This window comes from Python bivittatus, unplaced genomic scaffold (genome assembly GCF_059951505.1).
Source record: "Python bivittatus isolate LINGU-HERP-01145 unplaced genomic scaffold, Pbiv_v1 ctg000080_np1212, whole genome shotgun sequence".
Lineage (NCBI taxonomy): Eukaryota > Metazoa > Chordata > Lepidosauria > Squamata > Pythonidae > Python > Python bivittatus.
In genome coordinates, this window is record NW_028277035.1 from 40,859,749 (window position 1) to 40,881,089 (window position 21,341).

Consider the following 21,341-nt stretch of genomic DNA (forward strand, 5'->3'; position numbering starts at 1 on the left):
GATAGATAGATAGATATAAAGTTTCAAAAACAAAGGGAAAAACTAATACAAACTAATATAGAGTAAGGAAGAAGAAAGAAAAAGAAGGAAATCAGAGAGCTAAAAGTGCAAGAAATAGAGAAAATAAAATAGAAAAGAAAGAAAAAAGATACAAAGAAGTGGCTTCCAATCTTCCTTACAGCAGTTATGCATACAGTTACATCATGACTCTCTTCTTTCTATAATCTATCCTATCTAATCATCAAAACCATAAATCATAAGTTCATTTTTTTCTGTTTTATGCAAAAAGTCCATAAGGGGTTTCCAGTCAGCAATAAACATAGATATTGTACAGTCTGGCTCATGTTACCTTTAGCTTTTGTTTTGTAAACTCCACCAATTCTCTGCACTCTTTAATAGTAAACGAGTAACATTCTCACAAAGGTCCAGTCTGTTTGTCTGTTTTAATTCCAAATTGTTCAAAAGCACCATAAAATTAATCTTTCAAAATTACTATCCCCTATATCCATTTTAAACTTTCTTATATCCAATCCTTGTTAAGTTTTTTGCTAAAAGTTTTTAAATCTTTGAAGCCCACCCTTTTTTTCCTTTTTTAATCCAGAAAGAACGTTGACTCATCAAGTGGATTTCTCTTATCCTGCCACTCAGAAAATCTCTCTTTAGCTGTAAATTGATTACATCCAAAAGTGGTTAAGAAAATGAGGCTTATACGAACTTGTGTCCATATAGGCTGCATTACGACTGTGAGCTTGATTGAAATCCCTCAATTCCCAGCTGCTCGACTCATAAGTCAACTGCAAAAACCTCAGTTCCTGCAGTTTCCTCATGAGGAGCAGCTCTCTGGAGTGCAAGTGGGCGATCTCATGATCTCTCCTTGTCCAGAAAGACTGCACCGGCCAGAATTCACCATCTGGCTGCCAATCTCCACCGCAATGCCATCCTGCTCCTTCGGGAATGTCTAGTCTGCCATAGATCTTCACCCATATGTCCAAGTAATTTGTAATTAGCTCTACAAATATATTTGTCTTTCCTTTCCCATAGGCTGCTCGGAACTGTTTGGTGGGAGAACTTCAAGTTGTCAAAGTGTCAGATTTTGGAATGTCACGGTAATAGAGGTCTCTTATACATTATTAGCTATTTAGTTGATAAGTGGAAATCCACTAAAGTTTTTGAATTGTATCCAACTCAAACTTATTGTAGTGGCAAAAACTCACCTCTGCTCTATTTCTGCTACAATTTCTTTTATCTACTTCTTCCTTGACAGCCAGTTTAAGAGAACTAAAGGATCTTGATGCATTTTTGTATGTGTTTATCATTTGTATTTTCCCATTATTCACCTCCAATCAAATAGATTTTATTGGATTTTGAAGTACTATGCAAACCTGTAAATAGTATGAATGAAGACAGTAAGGTCTATAGTATAGCCTTTCCCAACCAGGCACTCTTCAGATGGGTTAGGACTGTAACTCCCAACATTCCAAGCCAAACCCATCTGCAGGGCACTACTATATTGGAGAAGGCAGCTATAGCCCATACTTGGAGTGCTATATCATACAACAGCTCTGCTTGCTCAATGGGACTGTTACCTCCTCAGTTCTGCCCTGCAATTTCTTTCCCCTTAAACCTTGCAGAGCAGATTTTGAAGGTACCCAAGGAACTTCATAACAGAAGAGAAATTACCTGCTCATAGTTATGCTGGTAGAAGTTCTTCAATAGGATGTTATTGGAGTTCACCTACTAAATGTTCCTTTCATAGAAACACCCAACATCCCATCATGCATAACTTTCTAGGATCATTTCCTACTTTGCAGACACCTTTCTACCACTTACCAGGCAGACATATAACACACCTCCAACTGTGTTTTATTGGCCTTCTGAAGTCAGTCCCTTTCCACAGACATTACTGCTTTTCTAAAGAACAGGAGGTGAAAGAATAATGGTACTCATAATATCAGTGAAGGCATTGGTTGTAGCATAACAAAAAACTGTCTATCTTATTTCAATCACTTCCATAGGACTGACAGTTAAACAGTAATATGTCTATAGAATGGTTACAGTGTTTGATAATGTGGAATGAAAGTGAAGCTGTGTAACTTCCAATCTGGGTACATATTCCTGTTTTATTAGTACTGGTGGACCAGGTATATGAAAAGGTACATCTGACTGTATCATTATAACAGATGGTTTCAAATTAATGATTCAATAAGATTCTGAGACCTGAATCTTTTGTTTGCCATGCATAAGCTATAACACTAGAATTACTGGTTAATGACCTTAAACAAGTTTATCTGTTTTAGGTATGTGCTTGATGATCAATATACCAGCTCCATGGGTACTAAATTCCCCATCAGGTGGTCAGCACCAGAGGTTTTTTCCTATAACCGCTACAGCACCAAGTCTGATGTATGGTCATTTGGTAAGAGTCATGAACAACAAATATCCTAGTCACACAATTGCTTCAAATTCTTATGGTTAAAAAGTTGTTCGTTGTTCATCTTAACAAGACAAGAAATTTGACCATGTTTTTGGCTTAGATGATCTCTAAAGATATTTGAACATCATTTTTAAAGTGTAAAGTATTTGAAGCCATATTTAACTTTAGAATTTTGTAACAGCATAGGACGACAAAAAATTGGCAAAACATCAGAGCTGTCCCTAGTTTATTATCACTCCACATCACATGATTTGCATAAAAGGAGCTTTTCTGCTTTGCCATTCTCAGCCCGTTTCATATCCTTTACTGGATTGTCAAACCAATCAACCATCAGAATAATCCAGAAATAAAAATGAGCATATATCTAAGACTATTAACTTTTTTTTGAACAACTCAAAAAAAGTTATTAACTATCTAACTATCTAAGACTATTAATTTTTTTTTTTTTGAACAACTCAAAACAGCTAAAAAGGAATCTTGGATGGAACATATAAATACGTTTACAATAACTGAATCACAAAACCATTCCTTTGGTTAAAAGCTAGTATTGTTTAGCACAGGGAGTGAGGATTTGGGATCTCTTGTCATAATCAGTGGTAAGGTATGCAGGGAGTGTTAGTTCAGCAATATATAGAGGGAAACAGGTTCCTCATTTTCTATTGCAATTAAGATTTTTGTTAAAGAAATTGAAAATGAAGTCAGCTTTGCTAGGTTTGAAAGGATCCCAAATATCAAATAACAAATCTGGTTTGTTATTTCCAGTCATACGGAAGATCAGCATTTTACATGTCAAGGATGGTGTCAGATTCATTCTTTCTCCTTCTCATTTTCTTCCACCTTTCCTCCTTTTGACAAGCCCTTTTGAAGCCAGTCATTTAGCAGATTGATTCAGATTGACAGGTTTTGATTCAAGTTAAGAAAAGTACACAGAAGATTGTTCAGGTGAATCAGTGCTATTATTTTGTACTTCTCTAAAATTATGATAGTAGTGATAGTGAGTGATTGATTTTCTCCAGGATGATCTGTCCCCAAACTCCCAACGTCAAGCTCGGGCAACAAGTCAGGCGACAGGTTAAATCCTGTCACAACCAATGGATCAACATTTGGTTGATCTGAAAAAAGCGGACCCTGCACATGCGGGAAAAATGCTAGGAAGAAGAAAAAAATCTGTCCCCAATCTAATCCATCAGGTTTTCCAATGGTGCTTCCATTGCCATTGTAATTGAGTCCATCCATCTTTGCTGCTGGTTGCCTTTTCCTCTCTTTCCTTCCAATTCACTCAGAATTATAGACTTCTCCAGAGAGCTAGATCTTTGCATAATATGTCCAAAGTATGACAAATTGAGCCTGTTCATTTGTGCCTTGAGTGAGAACTCTGGGATTGATTTGTTCAATGACCCATTTGTTTGTTTTCTTGGCTATCTGTAGTATTCTCAAAAGTCTTCTTCAACACCAAAGTTCATAATATCAATACTCTTTCTGTCCTGTATTTTCAGAGTCCAACTTTCACTTTCATAGAATGTCACAGGGAAAAACATTTCCTGCACAATTCTGATCTTTGTAGGTATAGACACATCACAGCATCTGAATATCTTCCAGGCCTTCATTTCTATTCTACCAAGTGCTAGTCTAGGGTGTAAACTATCCACCACTTCAGTATCTTCATTGTCAATTGTACCTGTTGTCATTAGTTTGGCCATCTTTATATTTAATCTTAACCCCATGTTTTCATTGTGCTCCTTTAGTTTCATTACTAGAACTTGCAGATCATTTGCATTTTCAGCTGTCAAACTAGTGTCATCAGCATAGTGTAGGTTACTGATGTTTCTTCCTCCACTGTTAAACCCATGTTCATCTTCTTCCAATCCAGCTTCCCTCAATACATATTCAGCATATAGGTTGAATAAATAAGGGAAGAGTATATACCTTTGTCTCTCTCTTTTGCCAACCTGAAGCTAGTCTGCCAGTACTATGGCTTCCTGACCTTTGTATAGGTTTTGCATGAGGGCAAGGGGTTGTTTTGGGATTTCCATTTTTCCAAGCACATTCTACAGCTTGACATGATCAACACAATGAACAGCCTTTCTATAATCTCATAAATTCAATTTAAATTCATATTGACTTCTTGTTGATATTTTTTGGCTTTCTCAATTATCTAATAATGTCTCATGTTCCTCAGCTTTTTCTAAAGCCAGTTTGAGCATGTGGCATCTCCTTTTCCATGTAGGGCTCTAATCTTCATTGGATGATCCTAAGCATTATTTTGCTAGGATGTGAAGTTAAGGATAGTGTATAATACTTTGCACACTCTGTTAAGTCTCCTTTCTTTAGTATTGGTATAAAGATTGACCTCTTCCAATCTGTTGACCACTGTGTCATTCTCCAGATTTGCTGATGTAGTTTGATTAGAACCTTTACCACATCTTTTTCTGTTTTTGCCGGATTTCTATAGATATTCCATCAATTCCTGTAGCCTTCCAAACTGATAATGAGCAGAGTGCTGATCTAACTTCATCTTCTAATACTAGAGGTACAGAATATTTTCTTAGATATCTTGGATGTTGACATCTCTACTGTACAGAACTTCAGTATACTCCTTCCTTTTTTGTTTGACCTTCTTGGAATCAGTTACTGTCTGTCTGTTGGTGTCTTTTATCATACCAATTCAAGTTGGAACCTCCTGAGTTCAGAGATCTTTTGGAAGGCTTTCCTTGTTTTTCCATATCTGTTTCCATCTTTAGTGTCTTTACAGATATTGTTGTAATTCTGCTCCTTGTCTCTTCTAACAGCTTTCTGAAAGTTTTTGTTAAGTTCCTTCCTGAGATCTTTGTCTGTCTTGGTTTTGTCTTCTCTTCTCTTCTTGGCAGTTTTCACTGTTTGTTCTAACATCCAGTTTGCTTTTTCTTTTCTTTTCTTGTTTCTTGGTCTTTGGCAGTCTCTTTTCATATTCTTCCTTAACAACTTCTTTGATTTCATTCCACAGTTCCTATGGTTCCTTATCAATGAGGTTTAGGACTTCAAAGTGATTCCTGATGTTCTCCTTGAAAATGGTGGGTATATAGTCAAGATCATATAGTGGAAACTGGTTGGCTTTCTTCTTCCACTTTAGCTTAACTTGGAACTTGAACATGAAGAGTTTCTATCTGTTCCATAGTCATCCCCTAGCCACATCTTTGCTGAGGTCTTCCACCTCCTTCTACCATTAATATACCCAGTTTGATTGCACTCCATTTGGTGGTGTACATATATACACAGTAGGCTTCATTTTGGTTGTTTGAAGACTGTGTTAGCAGCAATCATTGGATTGGCAGAAACTAATAAGTCATTCTCCTGCTTCACATTGGTTTCCTAGGCCATACAGTCAAACTATGTTTTCCTCAATATTTTCAACTTTAGTATTCCAGTCTCTAGCTACAAGCATCATATTTTGTTTGCATGTTCTGTTGATTTCAAATTGAACTTGACCTTAAGACTGATCAACTCTTCTTCTTCTGCATCAGTGGTTGGAACATCAACTTGGATAATGTCACGCTGAAAGGTTGAACATGGAATCTTATTGATATTATCCAGTCATTGATTGCACTGTAGCCAAGTACTGTTCTTGCTAGTTCCTTCCTGACTATGAAAGCAATGCCATTTCTTCTTTCTTTTTTGTGTCCTGAAAAATTATAAATACAGGTAATCCTTGTTTAGTGACTACAATTGGGACTGGCAACTCGGTCATTAAGCAAAGCAGTCGCTAAGTGAAACATCACAATTTTAAAATCTTAGTTCAGCTTTCCTTTGCTTTACAGACCTGCAAAGGTTGTTAAGTGTGACAACTGGTCACAAAGTTACTTTTTCATTACCATTGTAACTGTGAACAGTTGCTAAATGAGGCAGTCACTAAACAAGGACTACCTGTAGTATAATCTTTTGACTGAAAGTGTCAATTTGCTGATACTTAAAATGTCAGTATGTAATTGATTCATTTCATCCTTCACTATGTGCAGCCTTCCCATGTTCATGCTTCTTACGTTTCATGTTCCCATTGTAATTCTGTCTTTGCAGCTTCAGATTTTATTTTCTTGCATGAAAATATCAGCAACTAAATGTTCTGAATCTAGTCATTAGTACTCTGAAAGGCCCTCAGCTCTTCCTCAATAGTGTGTTGAGTGCCATCTGACTTGAGGGGCCCATTGTTCAGCACTATATTGTCAACCACTTTATAGTGTCTACCCATGTAGTTTTCTTGATAAAATGCACGAGTGGTTTATAATTGCCTTTTCCCACCAGTATGAAATGATACCTTTGCTGTTGTCATTAAAGTGATCATCTGCTTCTAGCATCTTCGTATATCACTGCTGCCCAATATAGGGGCGGGCTTGCTTTAGCAGGGCAGCCAGGATGACCCCCATGCCTTGGATGACCCTTCTAGGATTATATATTTTTGGCATACAATCCCAGCATTCTTCACTCATCCCACCCAGGAACACCCCCCTGCTTCCACCACAATGAGGCAGAGCAACAGGATTTGGGGGGAGAGAGTGTAGTAATAGTAAGTGACAGTGAACAAACAACATACAAATATATAGTCAGAAGCAAACTCACAATCTGTTGACAATCTGTAGCCTGCTAATGTTATTTCAATAGGATGACTAACCAGTACCGCAATCTTACATCTTAATCTTGGAGGAAGTCCCTTTAAACTTAATGCAACTTTCTCTAGTCATATAGAGAATATAGGATTATATTGTGAATCTCACTGAAAAAAAAATCTCTGTTTTAAGCAATGGATCAGAACATGAAGATATTTGAGAAAGACAGAGCAGTGGACATCGTTATACTATCTTTATAAATTATATATCTTGCTTTATTTCAGGAGTGTTGATGTGGGAGGTATTCACTGAAGGCAAAACTCCTTATGAGAATCGGACAAATGCTGAGGTGGTAGAAGAAGTCAGTGCTGGCCTCCGTTTGTATAAACCCAGACTTGCTTCCAATAACATTTATAAACTTATGCAACATTGTTGGAATGAGGTTAGTGCAGCTTATTTCATGCAAGACAGATGTAAGAAAGAAGTAATATATTCTTCATTGAGTTAAACCCAACTTTTGGTGACTTCATGGACCTGTCCTTGGAGTTTTCTTGACATCAGTAGAGAAAAGGTTTCTCAAAAGATGCGTTTTTTGACTTCCCATCTAGCCTATAGCCTTGGTATTTCTCTAGTTGTTTCTCATGCAACCCAGAGAATTTAACTGAGCTTAGCTTTTAGAACTGGCTAGGAGCTGCCACCTAGAAAGCTGCTCTTCAAAGAGGTTCTAAATAGCACTACTGGAAAATGTGGGGGGGAAATCAATTAACTTGAAGATTAAAGTGTATTTTATACTTCTAAGAAAAACAGCCTGCATATTGAATTTTTAATTAGTCAAATATAATAGAAGTTTTAAAAATCTATAACATTTTGTTTGCAAAATATAATTTTACTGGAGCTTGAGGCAGAGCAGACAAATATAAAGCTAAACTGGAGTGGAATTACAGTAACAGCATAGGATACCCATCAAGATTCCTTAAGTTGCCCTACCCTTGAAGATGTTCAGTGATACCTGAATACAAGGCTTCAATGTGTTACTTTCCCCTAAAAATAAACAAAAACAATTGTCAGATCACAGCACCAGGTGGACCTTTGCATAGGCAGAATATCTCTATTTAAGAGCATTAGCTGATATTACCAAGAGCTTTTTTAGGACATGACTGGCTTGTCTGAAAGTTTTATTACTGGAAAAAATGTAATTATTCAACTGTACATACTAAGGTATGAGGATCATGTATAATGTTACTATTTAGTATCTAAATCACAAGAATCTGTGATCCCTTGTCAAAAGAGTTTCCATCAGTGGGGAAATGCCCAAAGGATGCAAATATTCACCTTCACTTTCAACGTGAAGATATTATAACCATGGCCCACCATTTTTTTTTTAAAAATAAACATTATTTAGAATGTGCCATTTTATATTTGGATTTAAAATTATCCTTATTTAAAAATAGGGTTAAATATTTTTCTTGTAAAGTTGAACCATTCATCTAGTAGCACAGTGCTTTGTTACAGATTTCCCTTCTGACTTTTCCCATCAGTTTCAAATGGCTTCACCTCCAGGAGGGAGGAAATTATCAATAAATTTGCCATTGGAAGACCTCATTCATGAATACGCTATGCTCACCTAAACAATGTTATTTTGTTATAGACTGTTTTTCATTATTGCCATTCTAGTGGATTCACAAGTTAGCACTTAATTCTCTTCCCTTGTTTTTTCTTCTTCAGAAGCAAAATGACAGACCATCGTTCTCCCACCTGCTCTACCATCTCAATGAAATTTCTGAATCTGATCTGTAAGGATTAATGGATTTGAGAAGATATGAAAAATATATATTTTTGTGATCATTATCTATATTTTGAAGGACTAACCAAGCTGTAACTGAGATACTAAGAAGACTCTTGGCCTTCTGAGAGAATTGTGAACCAAGAAAGTGGATAGTACAAGATACAGAACTGTATCTAGTAGTCTGATATGCTGTTCCGGAGCCTATTTCCATTTCAAATAATGGAATTGTGATGATAGAGATGATAATGATAACAATAGCAGTACATAAGATGAAGAGATCTGTTAGAGCCTGACACAGGAAAATATTTCATGAATCTATGACACAGATCCTCCAAGCTTGTTTAAAGCTGAAAGAAAATATTCAGCTTATTTGTAAATGAACAATTTCAACAACAGATTGCATGGATTAATTGGTGAGACAAAATACAACAATAGGAAGGTTAGGAATGCTGGTTATTTGTTCTGAAACTTAAGGAGTAGAACATTTGCTTCTAGTCGTAAGTAATAGATTGAGAGAATGGAATAGACACTCTTAGATCTTCATCCTAATTTGGATGCGGTGAAAGAAATTATTTAGGCCTTGCATCAGATACACCTGATCCTTTGTTCAGCTCCAGATTACACTATTATAGACAGATTCAGGAGATATCTGAACTGAAGTACAGTTGAATCCATTATCTGAGGCCACTTGAAGCTTTATCAATTTGGATATTTTGAAAGACAGAGAGGTGTGAGAGAGAAGAGAAGGAGGAAGGTGATTGTAAGTGAATGACTGATAGTTTCACCTTTCAATCAACAATTAAAGATTTTAGCCAGGTCTTTTTAAAAACTACATTTTTCTAGGGCTAATCACCATTGTTTGATGCAAAAAAAAAAAGTGTTGAAAACTCCCACAAAAATATTGTATGTATTTTTCTGAACACAAATTTAGTTCATTAAGCTAAGGTTATTGCTATGCTTTTTCTCATTTTCTTTAAAAGTTGCTATGAATATATAAAGGCATCCAATCATCTTTTTGTGGAATTGCCCCAAGTGTAAAGATTGCTTTTGTGAAGTAATTCTGAACTATTCTTATGCAACTTGGTAGGTAGGTCTGATCTGTTTGGGCCTGCAAATTTAATTCATTTTTTTTGCCAGAAATATATTGAAAATATTTTCAACAATTTCTTTAAAAAATAAGCAGTATGTAACTTTGCCTAGTGTAAATCACTTATGGGCCTGAAATCTGGCTGAATTCATCTTCTCTGGAGTACGCTACTTCTCACTCTTTCAAGGTGAAAACCATTGGAGATTGTGGACCACATAAATCTTTGGATTTCTGAATTAAGATTTAATTTCCACCACACACACATATATCAGCACACAGTGAAAGGAATTAATTGCAATGTTTGTAGAACATTAACATTCCAAAGAAATAAAGTTGTGAAAAGCGCTTCTCAGGTTGTGCCTCCATTTCTCAGGACAACTGTCCTAGACCCTGAGCTTGAAGAAACCTGACCATTAGATGGAAAAGTATTTTGTTCCAGAATAGAATAAATTGCTTGATGTATTTAAAGGTTAGATAAACATAATGGAAGAAGTCTAGTCCACTTTCTATACACTTCTGGTTTTCTTGTTGCAGGCTGGAAAATAGACAATTCCAGTTCCCACTAATCAGTTATAAAGGCATGGGTGTCCACAGGGGAGCAAGTGATGTCACATGCATCATGATGTCATCAAGCAAAGTATAAATTACATACTTTGTGTCATGTTATTTGCTTAATGATGTCAAGGTGCCCATTATATCTATCTATAAAGGCTAATTGCACTATGCATTATTTTTCCAAGTTAGTTCCATGCAGGTATATTTGATAGTATTGTCGCTGCTTCATAAAATACTATATTTATCAGTAAAGGACTTTTCCTTAGTGGCATCAACCTGATATAACTCTGTGCCAAAATAGGTCTACTAAAGCTCTTTGTTTAGTAACCATTTGATAGGCGATGTACACTTATTTATCCTAGTTATTTTAGTGATGGTTTAAAATGATTGAACTGTATTTGAAAGGCATTGCTACTGAAGGATTTTGTAGATAACTGCTGTGATTATGTTTTATATTGTGCTTACATTTTAAAAACTTTGAGCATTGCTAGAATGTAAAATATGGATTTTTTTTAAAGGTCAGGAAATAAATAATGAAAACAAAAGAAAAGAAAATACTGATAGAGATAAGAACAAATATTTATAGGCTGCTAACTGTTGAGCAGTAACAGCGATTCCTTGGTAATCGTTTTATATATATTTATAAAATGTGACAGTATAGATGGGCACTTAAAGTCATCTGTATAAAGTTTCCTTTAATTCTATGTTGATGAATAACCCTAAAATAAGCATTTTAAAATAAATGATGTGATGTACAAGCTGACTGTGTACCTAAAGTGTTTGTGCTGTGTGCATTGTTAATTAAAATGTTCCTGATTCATCCGTGTTACATCACTCATCCAGTTGCAATTCCCGTCATGTCCTCGGAGAGAATTCTGTGCACAACCCACTGAAGTAGTCCACCAACTTATGCCTTTCAGATATGTTGAACTTCAGTTCCCATAAACCCCTTCCAACATAGCAGAAGGTTATGGTTGGGGATTGCAGTCACAGCCCATCTCTGGAAGACATCGGACTGGAGCACCATGGTTCCCCCTGTCCAGTAGTCATAGAGACGCTGCAGTTTCAGCTTTTTTCAGACAGAGTTTCAGAACCAATTTCCTTCCAAAGTAGTAATTATAACATGCTTGGTTAAAGGAATAGAGAAGAGAAACAATTATATTAAGGAAGGGGGGGGGACTTTTGCCAGTTTTAAAGAGGGCAGTCAGCTCATCTCCCACATGTAAAATACAAGTCTGCTCGGTGTAGGAATGACAAGGATCAGCCAATCTGGGTAACTCTCTTCTTAAATTCTTTTTAATTCGAGGACGGGGAAGCCCGAAGATTTTCCACTAGTTAGGCAATGGTGTGTGTATGTATATGCATATGTATTTAAAAAAAAAGAAGTACGAGCGAATCCTTGCCGCCTGACTAACAGGTGCAAACTGCTCGGCTGGGAGGGGAGGGGAGGGGAGGGGAGCGTCGCTGCTTGGCGGGGCGTGCAGCAGGCGGACGGAGGGTTTCCTTCCCTCGGCGGGCGGGGGCAGGAGTCGTTTTAGCGCAAGAGCTCAGGAAGTCAGCACGGGCTACGGCCCCGTCGGCTCTTGCTCTGCGTGTGCGGGAGAGACACAAATAGATTCAAGCAGCAGCGATAAAGGGAGGGGGAGGCGGCGGCGGCGGAGGTGGAGACTGCCGAGTGGTGGCAGCAGCGGTGGCCGCGGCGTCGACGCTGTAGCATCCCTGCCTCCTTCGCCGCTGTATCCAGCGCTGAGCCCGCCGCAGAGGCCGGGAGCATCCTCTCCTCTCCCGCCAGGTAAGCAGCGGGGGCTCCTCGCCGTTCTGGGGTAACGAGGGCTTGGGGAGCCACCATCGAGCACGAGGCGGAGGGGTCGGGAGTGCTGCTCCGGCGGCGGCAGCGGCGGGCAAGCCGGGTGCTCCTCGGGCTGATGAAAGGCGGGAGACACGCTTGCAGCCCGGCTGGGAGCGGGGGAAGGGGCGAATGCCTGAAGGGGGGGGCGGCGCTAAAGCGAGGGGCAAAGCCGCAGGTGTAGCTTTCAGGAGCCGGGCGCTGGAACCGGGACTCTCCCTCCGCTCCTCCGCCCACCCTTCGTTAATCCGCCTGTGGCCTCGTCCGCAACTCTTCCGATCGCTGGGCTCGGTCGGCCTCGGGTGGGTTGACGGGTGCGAGGGAGGAGGAGGAGGAGGCGGCTGCCTCCAAGAGCTGGCGGTGACAGCTTTGCCGCTGCGGGGCGGCTCAGCCTGAGCGGCGGAGCGCTGCCCTCATTCAAGCCCTTCTGCAACAGGCTCTTAGCCAGACCCCGGCTCGCGGGGAGGGCGAGGGCGAGGGCGAGGGCGAGGGGGAGGGCGGCACGAGCAGGTGCGGCTGACGTTCTGCCGCGAGAGCGGGCCCTGCTTGGCCCGGGGAAGGACCTTGCAGGCGATATCCCAGAATGCTTAGAGATACCTATGCTGTGCATTGAGGCCTCCTTGTTTGTTAGAGTGCATCAAGCAACTGCCGTGCGATCAAGCTTTTCATTGATGTCTTGCATGAAAAACATATGTGATCAGCCTCCGGGTTTCCATGCAATGAAATGCTTATTGGATCTTTGTGAACACACACCTCAGATTGAATTAAGTGATGGCTTTGGGGATTAAATTCTAGTTCTCATACATTTAGGGAGATGACCACTACTTTAGTAAGAAGAGGTTCTCTCTCTCTCTCTCTCTCTCTCTCTCTCTCTCTCTCTCTCTCTTTCTTTCAAACTAAAAGGTGTGATGCATAGGAACTGCATAGGAACAAACATCTGGGTGTGGGTGGTGAATAGAAAATGCTCAAAAGGAAATGGAATCACAGCAAGTGCACATCAACTGGAAAAATACAAAAAGATGGTTGTGTGGTTAAATATGCAAAATATATATCTTTTGTCTAAGTCATACTTATTTGGGCAGTTTTTCTACCACCTTAGTCCTAATGGATTCTTGAAAGAAAGGGTTAGACTAACTAGGAATTATGGATTAGAATTTCAGCTTTGGAATCCGAAATGTGGCTAATTCAGATTAAACAATAATAAACCAAAGCTAATTTTTCAGCCCTCCTCTTCTATATGTCATCTAAATCAGCATCCATATTCCATCCTTGAGGATGCCTTAAATAATACTATATAGCATCAAGCGTCTGAGGCAAACTTTTCTGCCTATAAAGTGTGAGTGGGTTGGAAATCAGTTAGCTATTTCCTAGTGCCAAGCACTAGCTAAATAGGGTTTGCAGAGAATTGTGTTGACAGCTGAGAACTCTGGGTTCAAAAGGAGAAGGACAGATAGAAAGAGATGGCCTAGTGGAGTTTCATTGGGCTGGTTTTAAGATGGGCCTCGTGAAAGTTAACAATCCAGACTTTGGAGCTTGCAGGTGAAAAAGACATTGCTGTTAGTGAAACTGAAGGGCCCCCTGAGCCATCTGCTGCTGTCACTATGGTGGCTCAGGGATTTCACATCACAAAAATCTCAAGTAATGAGATTGAATTAACTACAGGAAATGGAAAGAAAGGCACGCAGAGATCTGGTGTTATTCCTAGGCTGTTTCATTAGAAGAAACATTGGACCTTTGTGGATATAAAGTGTTTTTGGCTGGTGTAATACAAAAAATCAGCTGACTCTAATCTATGTTGAAATAAAGCTTCAGCTAATACCAGCTCTCAAAGAAAAAGAAATTCTTCAACCCAGTGGCCAAGAAAATAACCAACCTACCAACGACATTCTTCCAGATTAGTGCAATTAAACTTAATTTTCAGTGTGTGCGTTTGTGTATACTATATAAGCACCTTTTTCTTCAAGTCAGTTTTGCTTTCTTGGAATCTCTTTTATTTGCCCATGAATGCTTTTCTTTGCCATTTTAGGCTGCAGACCTATTCATATTTACATCGTACTCACTGAATTCAGGAAGATTTACTTTTAAGTAACTCTCTGTCTCTTTTTGATTTTATATATTTTACCCTAATTTGGGGCCAAGCTGACCTCCAAGGCTACTTCCAATAATTAAAAACAATCAGGAAAGCCCCAAAGATATTTTTTTATACTATAATGAATAAAAAATAGATGTGAAATTAAATTTCACTACAAGAGCCAAAAACTCAGTTTTATCTACAGACTGTACACGTTTATCAGTGGTTCTTCCTTGTGAGAAAACATTGATAAAAAGATCAGGTTTATATTAGGTCAAGAGTTAAAAGCCACTTCTAAAAGTTGAAAACCCTTTAGTGTGGCTCCAAGTGGGAATCAAAATCAGAATGGGAAATTGTATATACCATAGTATGCAAAATCTATGTTTATATATATGTGTGTATACACACACACACACACTGAAAATTATATATACTGTAGTATGCAAAATACTATGTTTATATATGTGTGTGTATATACACACACACACACGGAACTGTTTGGTGTACAGCCACATTTTCTCAAGTCGCTTTCTTAGGGGGTAAATTCATATGACTAAAAACTTGCTGCATGATTACTCTAACTATATGGATGTCAAAGTTATCTTGATAGCACATAGAAAGAGATCTATAGTAAGTTTTAAAATAAATTTTCATTGAATCCACCATAAGGAGGTTCATTGTGCCAAACTGGATTGTTATTATATATAGTTCATTTTTGTGCTTGGAGGTTTACAGAATATAAAAGGACAGGGCTCTGCCGAACGAAGCTTATAGCTAACATTTGATATAGGAGAAACATCAAAGAAAGATGAATCATTGATTTGGTTTGGAAATTGTATTAAACTGTGGTTTAACCTTAGGCTTGTTCCCTGCCTTCTCTGGCATGGCCTTGAGGAAGAGATTAAACTCTTACTTCAGTCTTGCTTTTCTGAATCATGAACAAACCAGGATTATACATCACAATTTGATTTTGTTTTGCTTTCCTAAACCATGATTAAGACTAAACAGTCTGTATTCAAATATATGGCGGACTTTAATTTTTTCATAGTTTTTAAGTTTTGTTTTGCTGACACTGAACAAGTCAACAAAAGAAAAGTACAAATACATGCAACAACATTGAAGACTCAACTCAATCTCAGCAGTGATAAAAAAGCAATTTTAAAAGGATGAGGGGAAGAGAAAAAAGGCCTGGGAATTATGATATAATTGAAAGTTCTTTTTGCCCCTTTGACTAAAGAGGACTAATGGAACAAGTTGACAGTGAATAAGCCATAATGACTAGTTCATACATAATAGTTATAAAAAGTGGATTTACATACCCATAATTAGTGGGTTATTGCATAAGAATAAAATATTTTACAGTATAGTGTAAAATGAACCTAGAAAAATGAATAATTTTATTTATGGAAATATAGGTAGTCCTTGACCTACAACTATTTGGTCAGCAACCATTCCAAGTTATGATGGCGCTGAACAAATGGTGGTTACAACAAGTCCTCGAGGTTCTGGCCATCTCAGCACCGCCGTGGTCACATGATTGTGATCTGGGAGCTTGGCAACCCATTTATACTTACGACCAGTTGCCAAGTGCCCCACGATCACAATCGCCATTTGCAACTTTCCATGCCGGCTTCCCCAGAAAGTCAGTGGGGAAGCCAGCAGGGAAGGATGCAAGTTGTTGGGGTAAGTCTCCCCACCTGCACACCATCCCCCAGCCCCTCTGCATTCACACCACATCATCTACTCTCACATCCCCATGCACCCTTCTCACCTGTGCTGCACCCCTGCACACCCTCCCCAACCTGTACAGTGCCTGTCGCACACCCTCCCAACCTGTGCTGAGCTTCTTGCACCCTCCTTGCACCCTCACACACCCCCACACCCTCCCTGACCCACCCTGAGGAGTCCCACACCTCTCACACACATCCTTGCACCCTCCCCAACCCTCCCTCACACCTTTGCATACCCTCCCTGTGCCACACTGTGCCTCTTGTGCACCCTATCATACCCTAACCCGTACCCCTGTGCACCCCCTTGCTCTTCCCCCACCTGGCAGCAGCCATTTACTTGCCTGTGGGCCTAGGATCTGCAACTTCCTGCTGGCTTTTCCACTGACTTTAGTTATGGGAAGCTGGCAGGAATTTGCCTTGCCTAACCAGCAAGAAAATGATGGCAACTGGGACTGCAGGGATTGCCATTGCTAAGCGATGCAGTTGTGCTTTATAACTGCATCACTTAGTGACAGAAATCCCAGTCCCAATTGCCGTCACAAGTTGAGGACTACCTCTGTATTCTCTTTCTTGCAGCTACATAGAGAAGAGAGGAAAGTTGACTCAGAAACCTGAAGATGGTTAATGGAATATGTTTTTAGACATCTGTTGGATTTTTCATTGTAATATATTTGTCTTTGATAAATTTGTTCTTTGCTATGAAAAAAATATTGTTAAACCTTGTACCTACCAGCAAAGTATATAACCAAATAGTTTGGCTAATGTTTAGTAATTTTCAGTTGTCCTGATTGAGAAAGTTTTTTTCTTTATAGACCGTATGAACTTTTATAGAGGAAGTACTTTTACTTTTATTTTCTAACATCTGATTTTATTCATAACAAGATTTTTTTAAAATAGTACTCCATTCTTTAGGAATATAGTGTCTTCTTAGGCATATGTAAAATGTTAAGAAAATGTTAAGAAAACTTACAAAATGCTTGTTGGGGAGCCTTGTCCATTTGCAAAATAACTTCCCGGGGGTGAGTAGCCAGTTAAAAGACTTATGCATCACCCCTCCATACCACCCCAGTTTATCTGTGTGTTTTCTCTGAGCAAGTAGGCACACTTGTTGATGAAGTGTTGGGCCCTGACCATCAATAAACTCATAGGATCCATTTGGAGTTCAAAAGGTGACTCTGAAGTCTGACACTTTGTTTTGCAGCGTGTCAGCTCACTGTCTATAAGTAGTCCTTGCTTAACAACCACAGTTAGGACCAAAAACTCAGTTGCTAAGTGATGCAGTTGTTAAGTGAGACATCATGTGATCATGACTTGTGATTTTACTGCCGGCTTCCCCATTGACCCTGCTTGTTGGAAGCTGGCTGTGAAGCGTGCAAATGGTAACTACAGGATGCTCTGATGGTCGTAAATGCCCGCCAGTTGCAAAGTCCCTGCACATCTTGACCATGTGACCGTGCGGATGCTGTGACAGTCATAAGTGCGAGGACTGGTTGTAAAGTTACTTTTTCAGCACCATCATAACTTTGAATGGTCGCTAAAGAGGGCAGTTGTTAAGTGAGGACTACCTTTATTAAACTTTCTCATCCTGTTCTCCACACATATTGAAACAATAACTACCAGAATTACTTGGCAACAGATCTTTGGCTGTGCTGGATGCAATTTTGGGAGCTACAGTCAGCATACATTGGGAGGTCACCAAATTGGCAATGGCTTTTCTGTGGCAGTGTCCCTCCTTGTACATCCCTTGACAGCATCTTTTTTCTGCCATATAACATTGTCTTTATTTTGTCCCCAACTCATGAATGAGGCAGGTTGTCCTTAGTTTTACAGCACTGTACTAGTTGTACTTTCCTCCTTTTCCCAACACTATCCAAGGGCAGCCTCAAGATATATACAATCGATTAGATTTTCTCACCCATTACCTTAGAGGCAAGTCAGGTGACTAGGAACAGAGACAACTGAGGCAGGAAAAAGATTGGTAAATTCATATGAGTGTTTTTTGCCAACTCAGTGGCACTATAACTCACTACAGGAAAAGGCATGCAGCTCCCTGAGGCTTTTGTGCAAAGCTCTTTTTCATTTCCATCTCAAATATTTCTTCTTCAAATGTAAGAAAATGTTTTCCCACTGGAATTTGATAATAGCCAATATTTGTTCTTGAAAGCAATTAAAAGAATTGGAGTAGATGGGTGAGAGTTTTTGGACTGTGTCTGAGAGGTAGTGGGACCCAAGGAATGGCATTATGTATAGCAAGTGATAGAGAAATAATAAATGCATTTGTTTAGAGTAGAACCACACAGTTCAAAGTAAACATACTCAAAAGCTGGGCAACAAAGCCACAATAACAATCTATTCAGTAACAGTTAATTCAATAAGAATAAAAGCCATATAGCCTCCAAAGTTTATGAAAAGCTGAATTTTAAATGAATTTCGTACGCTCAGTTTAGAACTATACAGTAAGAAAGAAGAATATGAATTCAGTAAGTTCTAGTCTGAAACAAGTGTGCACGAAATTGCGGTCAAAGGAAGGAAATTGCATGTAAACTATCCTGAGCTCAGTCAAGGAAGGAACAGGATTCTTTTAAGTAGATCAAGGGACAACCACCTCGCTAGACCCCAGGGGCCATAACAAATGACAAAGCACTGGCACCCACAGTGGCGATCAAAAAAGGCAAGGTGGTAGGCAGTGCAGAGTGGTCCTAACCCCTCTTGTAGGTGTGTCAATGTCACACAGGTATAGAATGGGGTGAGATTTTGATCATGCTCCTGCAATTGCCATATTGTCTTGTCTTTTCTGACACCCCCCCACCCCCCATGGCTGCTGGTGCCCTAGAGACTGCTGAACTGGCATTCTTCCATAACACCTTGCAAGATTGGGGTGTCTTAGCTATAGAAGGGAGGTGACAAGAGGCATGGATGTCATGTTGCTATCTTAGAATAGATAGATAGGTGGAATAGCAATAAATTACTTCTTCCATTTATATATTAACTTAGAATATTTCAGCAACTGAGAAATTAATTGGAAAATCAAGTTTGATGAAGCCTCTTTCTCTCAGGTCTTAGTTATATGTAACTTTAACAAAATTCCAGGTATTATTCATGTTAACAAATCAGAAATTAAAAGGAAAGACAAATTCCAAAGGCAAAATTGACTTTGTAGGGACTGAGAAACTTAGAATAGTTTCATAAGTATTTAATCATGATACTTCTTGAAAAAGAATGTGCAAAGACTTAGTTCTCATTTTAAACATATTTGGATGACACTCCTATGCTGCTTATCTAGGAGTAAACCCCATATGACACAGTGTGATTTATTTTTAATTGAACATATTTAAGATTACCTAAGTGTACAATTTAAAATCTGTAATGCTTTTCTCTGCTTTTCTAATTGATTGCATCTCTTATTTCTATATTATTATTATCCAAGACCAGTAGAAAGTTGATTTTGTGGTCTCTGTTCTAATGTCATAGTTGTGGACTGTATGAGTGATGTATAGTAGTTCCCCTCTCCTTATGTTTTTCCATATCTTGTTTCCCCCTTCCTGGTCTTCCTGTATGATAAGAAGGGCAGTGGCAACAAAGGTCAGAGTGGACAAAATTTATATCCAAGTAAAACTCCCTTTGTCATGGAAGATGGTAGCAATATAATGCTCATGTCCATGAGAGATGGTTGGGTTGGGAAGGATTGTTCTCTAGATCAGAAAAGGTAATAATTCTGTATGGCTTTTAGAAAGAGTTTTGAGGCTTGCATGGTTACATCCCTGTCCTCACCCAACCGTGTCTTGTGATGCAAGTCAGATCCAGTCCTGTGGTACAAGTCAGATCCACATTTTTGTTTTCCACAATGTTGTGGAGGAATTAGGTCTTTTTGCACACCAATGTGGTGTTCCCCAAAAGCAGTCTGAGGCTATGGTGCCTAGTAATCCTGCCCCCTGGCCTGAGGGATGAGGTTGAAAGCTAGGACCTGCATTAAAATTGCTGATCTTCCTTCTTCTGGAATGGCTCAGCAAAGCCTCCTGTCACATTTCCCACAGACCGTGGCAGTGGGAATATATTCCACCCTGTTATTAGGTTCCTGAGACTCCCATACTCCCTCTCCCATCATTGGAGTAACCCCCTCAACACTTCCTCCACATCTGGTAACTCCCTCCTATTTCACCCATTACATAACCATCCTATCACACTCCCATCACACCATGCCACTTATCCTTCCTGGTCACTCAGGCAGTCACTCTGCTCCTATGACCAGGGCCTAGGATATGGCCTGGCTATTGTTGATTCTCCCCAATAATAAACCAACCAGTGAACTTTCCTTGGCAGTGAATAGGTTCTCACCAGTCCACCAGACACCTGTGGTCATTGGTAACCTCCCTAGGCTGCAGAATTCATCCAGTGAACTTCCAGGTACTCTTTCAAGTCCTGGTCCCTCTACCTCTGTCTTCTACTGATGCCACTACTTATCAGTCCTTCCTGGCAACCTGAACAGCCGACTACAACTGTCACTTCCAGCAATTTGCCAAGTTAGTTGAGGTTGCATTGTGGCCTGGTGCCCATTCAATCTTCCACCACCTCACCAAGTCCACTCTCTCATTGTTGACATTCTTCCAACCAGCTCTCCAATGGCAGCTGCCATGAAATAAGCCTGTCTTCACTGACCACAGACACGGCACTGCCAAAGATCTCACTATGCACTATTCTTGTTCACCTCTCTTGCTTCTTGCCAACTACAGGCTGCAATTCTTCCAAAATCCATTGCTTCCTCATGCTGCCAGGTATAATCCAACTGTTATTCAGTCTTTCGTCTTCACTTGCTCTGTCTCATGATCTTCATCCCACTATCTATAATTCCACATGCACCTTTTCACCCTACCTGTATCACCTATCTACTCAGTGTGATGAGTAGGCATATACATTCTGTAAATAAATAAATGAATAAACAATCATGTAAACATACACTTTCCTATCAATCTAGCTATTCTATGCACCTGATGAAGTGAGCTGCAGCTCACGAAAGCTTATTTATTAAATTTGTATTCCGCCCATCTCCCCAGAGGGTGACTCTGGGTGGCTCACAATTAGAGTTAAACTCAAAAACTGTTAAAAAAATAAACACCCACATTAATTAATTAAAAAGTCAGGCTATATAAAACAAACCCTATACATAAAAAACTAAAAATATTCAAGATGAATATATTCAAGATATATATTATATATAATTTTTATTAAAAATTTTGATTATGATAATAAATCAAAAT

The 21,341-nt window shown here is 39.2% G+C and overlaps 2 protein-coding genes across 2 annotated transcripts in view; both read left to right on the forward strand.

Moving 5' to 3' along the window:
* The window catches only part of ITK (IL2 inducible T cell kinase), a 42,100-nt gene extending 30,913 nt beyond the window's left edge, over positions 1-11,187 (forward strand). The window contains exons 14-17 of the mRNA XM_007427902.3: positions 1,042-1,106; positions 2,298-2,416; positions 7,296-7,453; positions 8,737-11,187. Of these exons, the coding sequence (XP_007427964.1) occupies positions 1,042-1,106; positions 2,298-2,416; positions 7,296-7,453; positions 8,737-8,808 (414 nt within the window). The 3' untranslated portion in view covers positions 8,809-11,187. The remainder of the gene's footprint in view (positions 1-1,041; positions 1,107-2,297; positions 2,417-7,295; positions 7,454-8,736) is intronic.
* An 866-nt stretch (positions 11,188-12,053) lies between these two features.
* Positions 12,054-21,341, forward strand: part of CYFIP2 (cytoplasmic FMR1 interacting protein 2) — a 72,254-nt gene continuing 62,966 nt past the window's right edge. The window contains exon 1 of the mRNA XM_088133886.1: positions 12,054-12,231. The gene's annotated coding sequence lies outside the window, so the exon portion shown is untranslated. The remainder of the gene's footprint in view (positions 12,232-21,341) is intronic.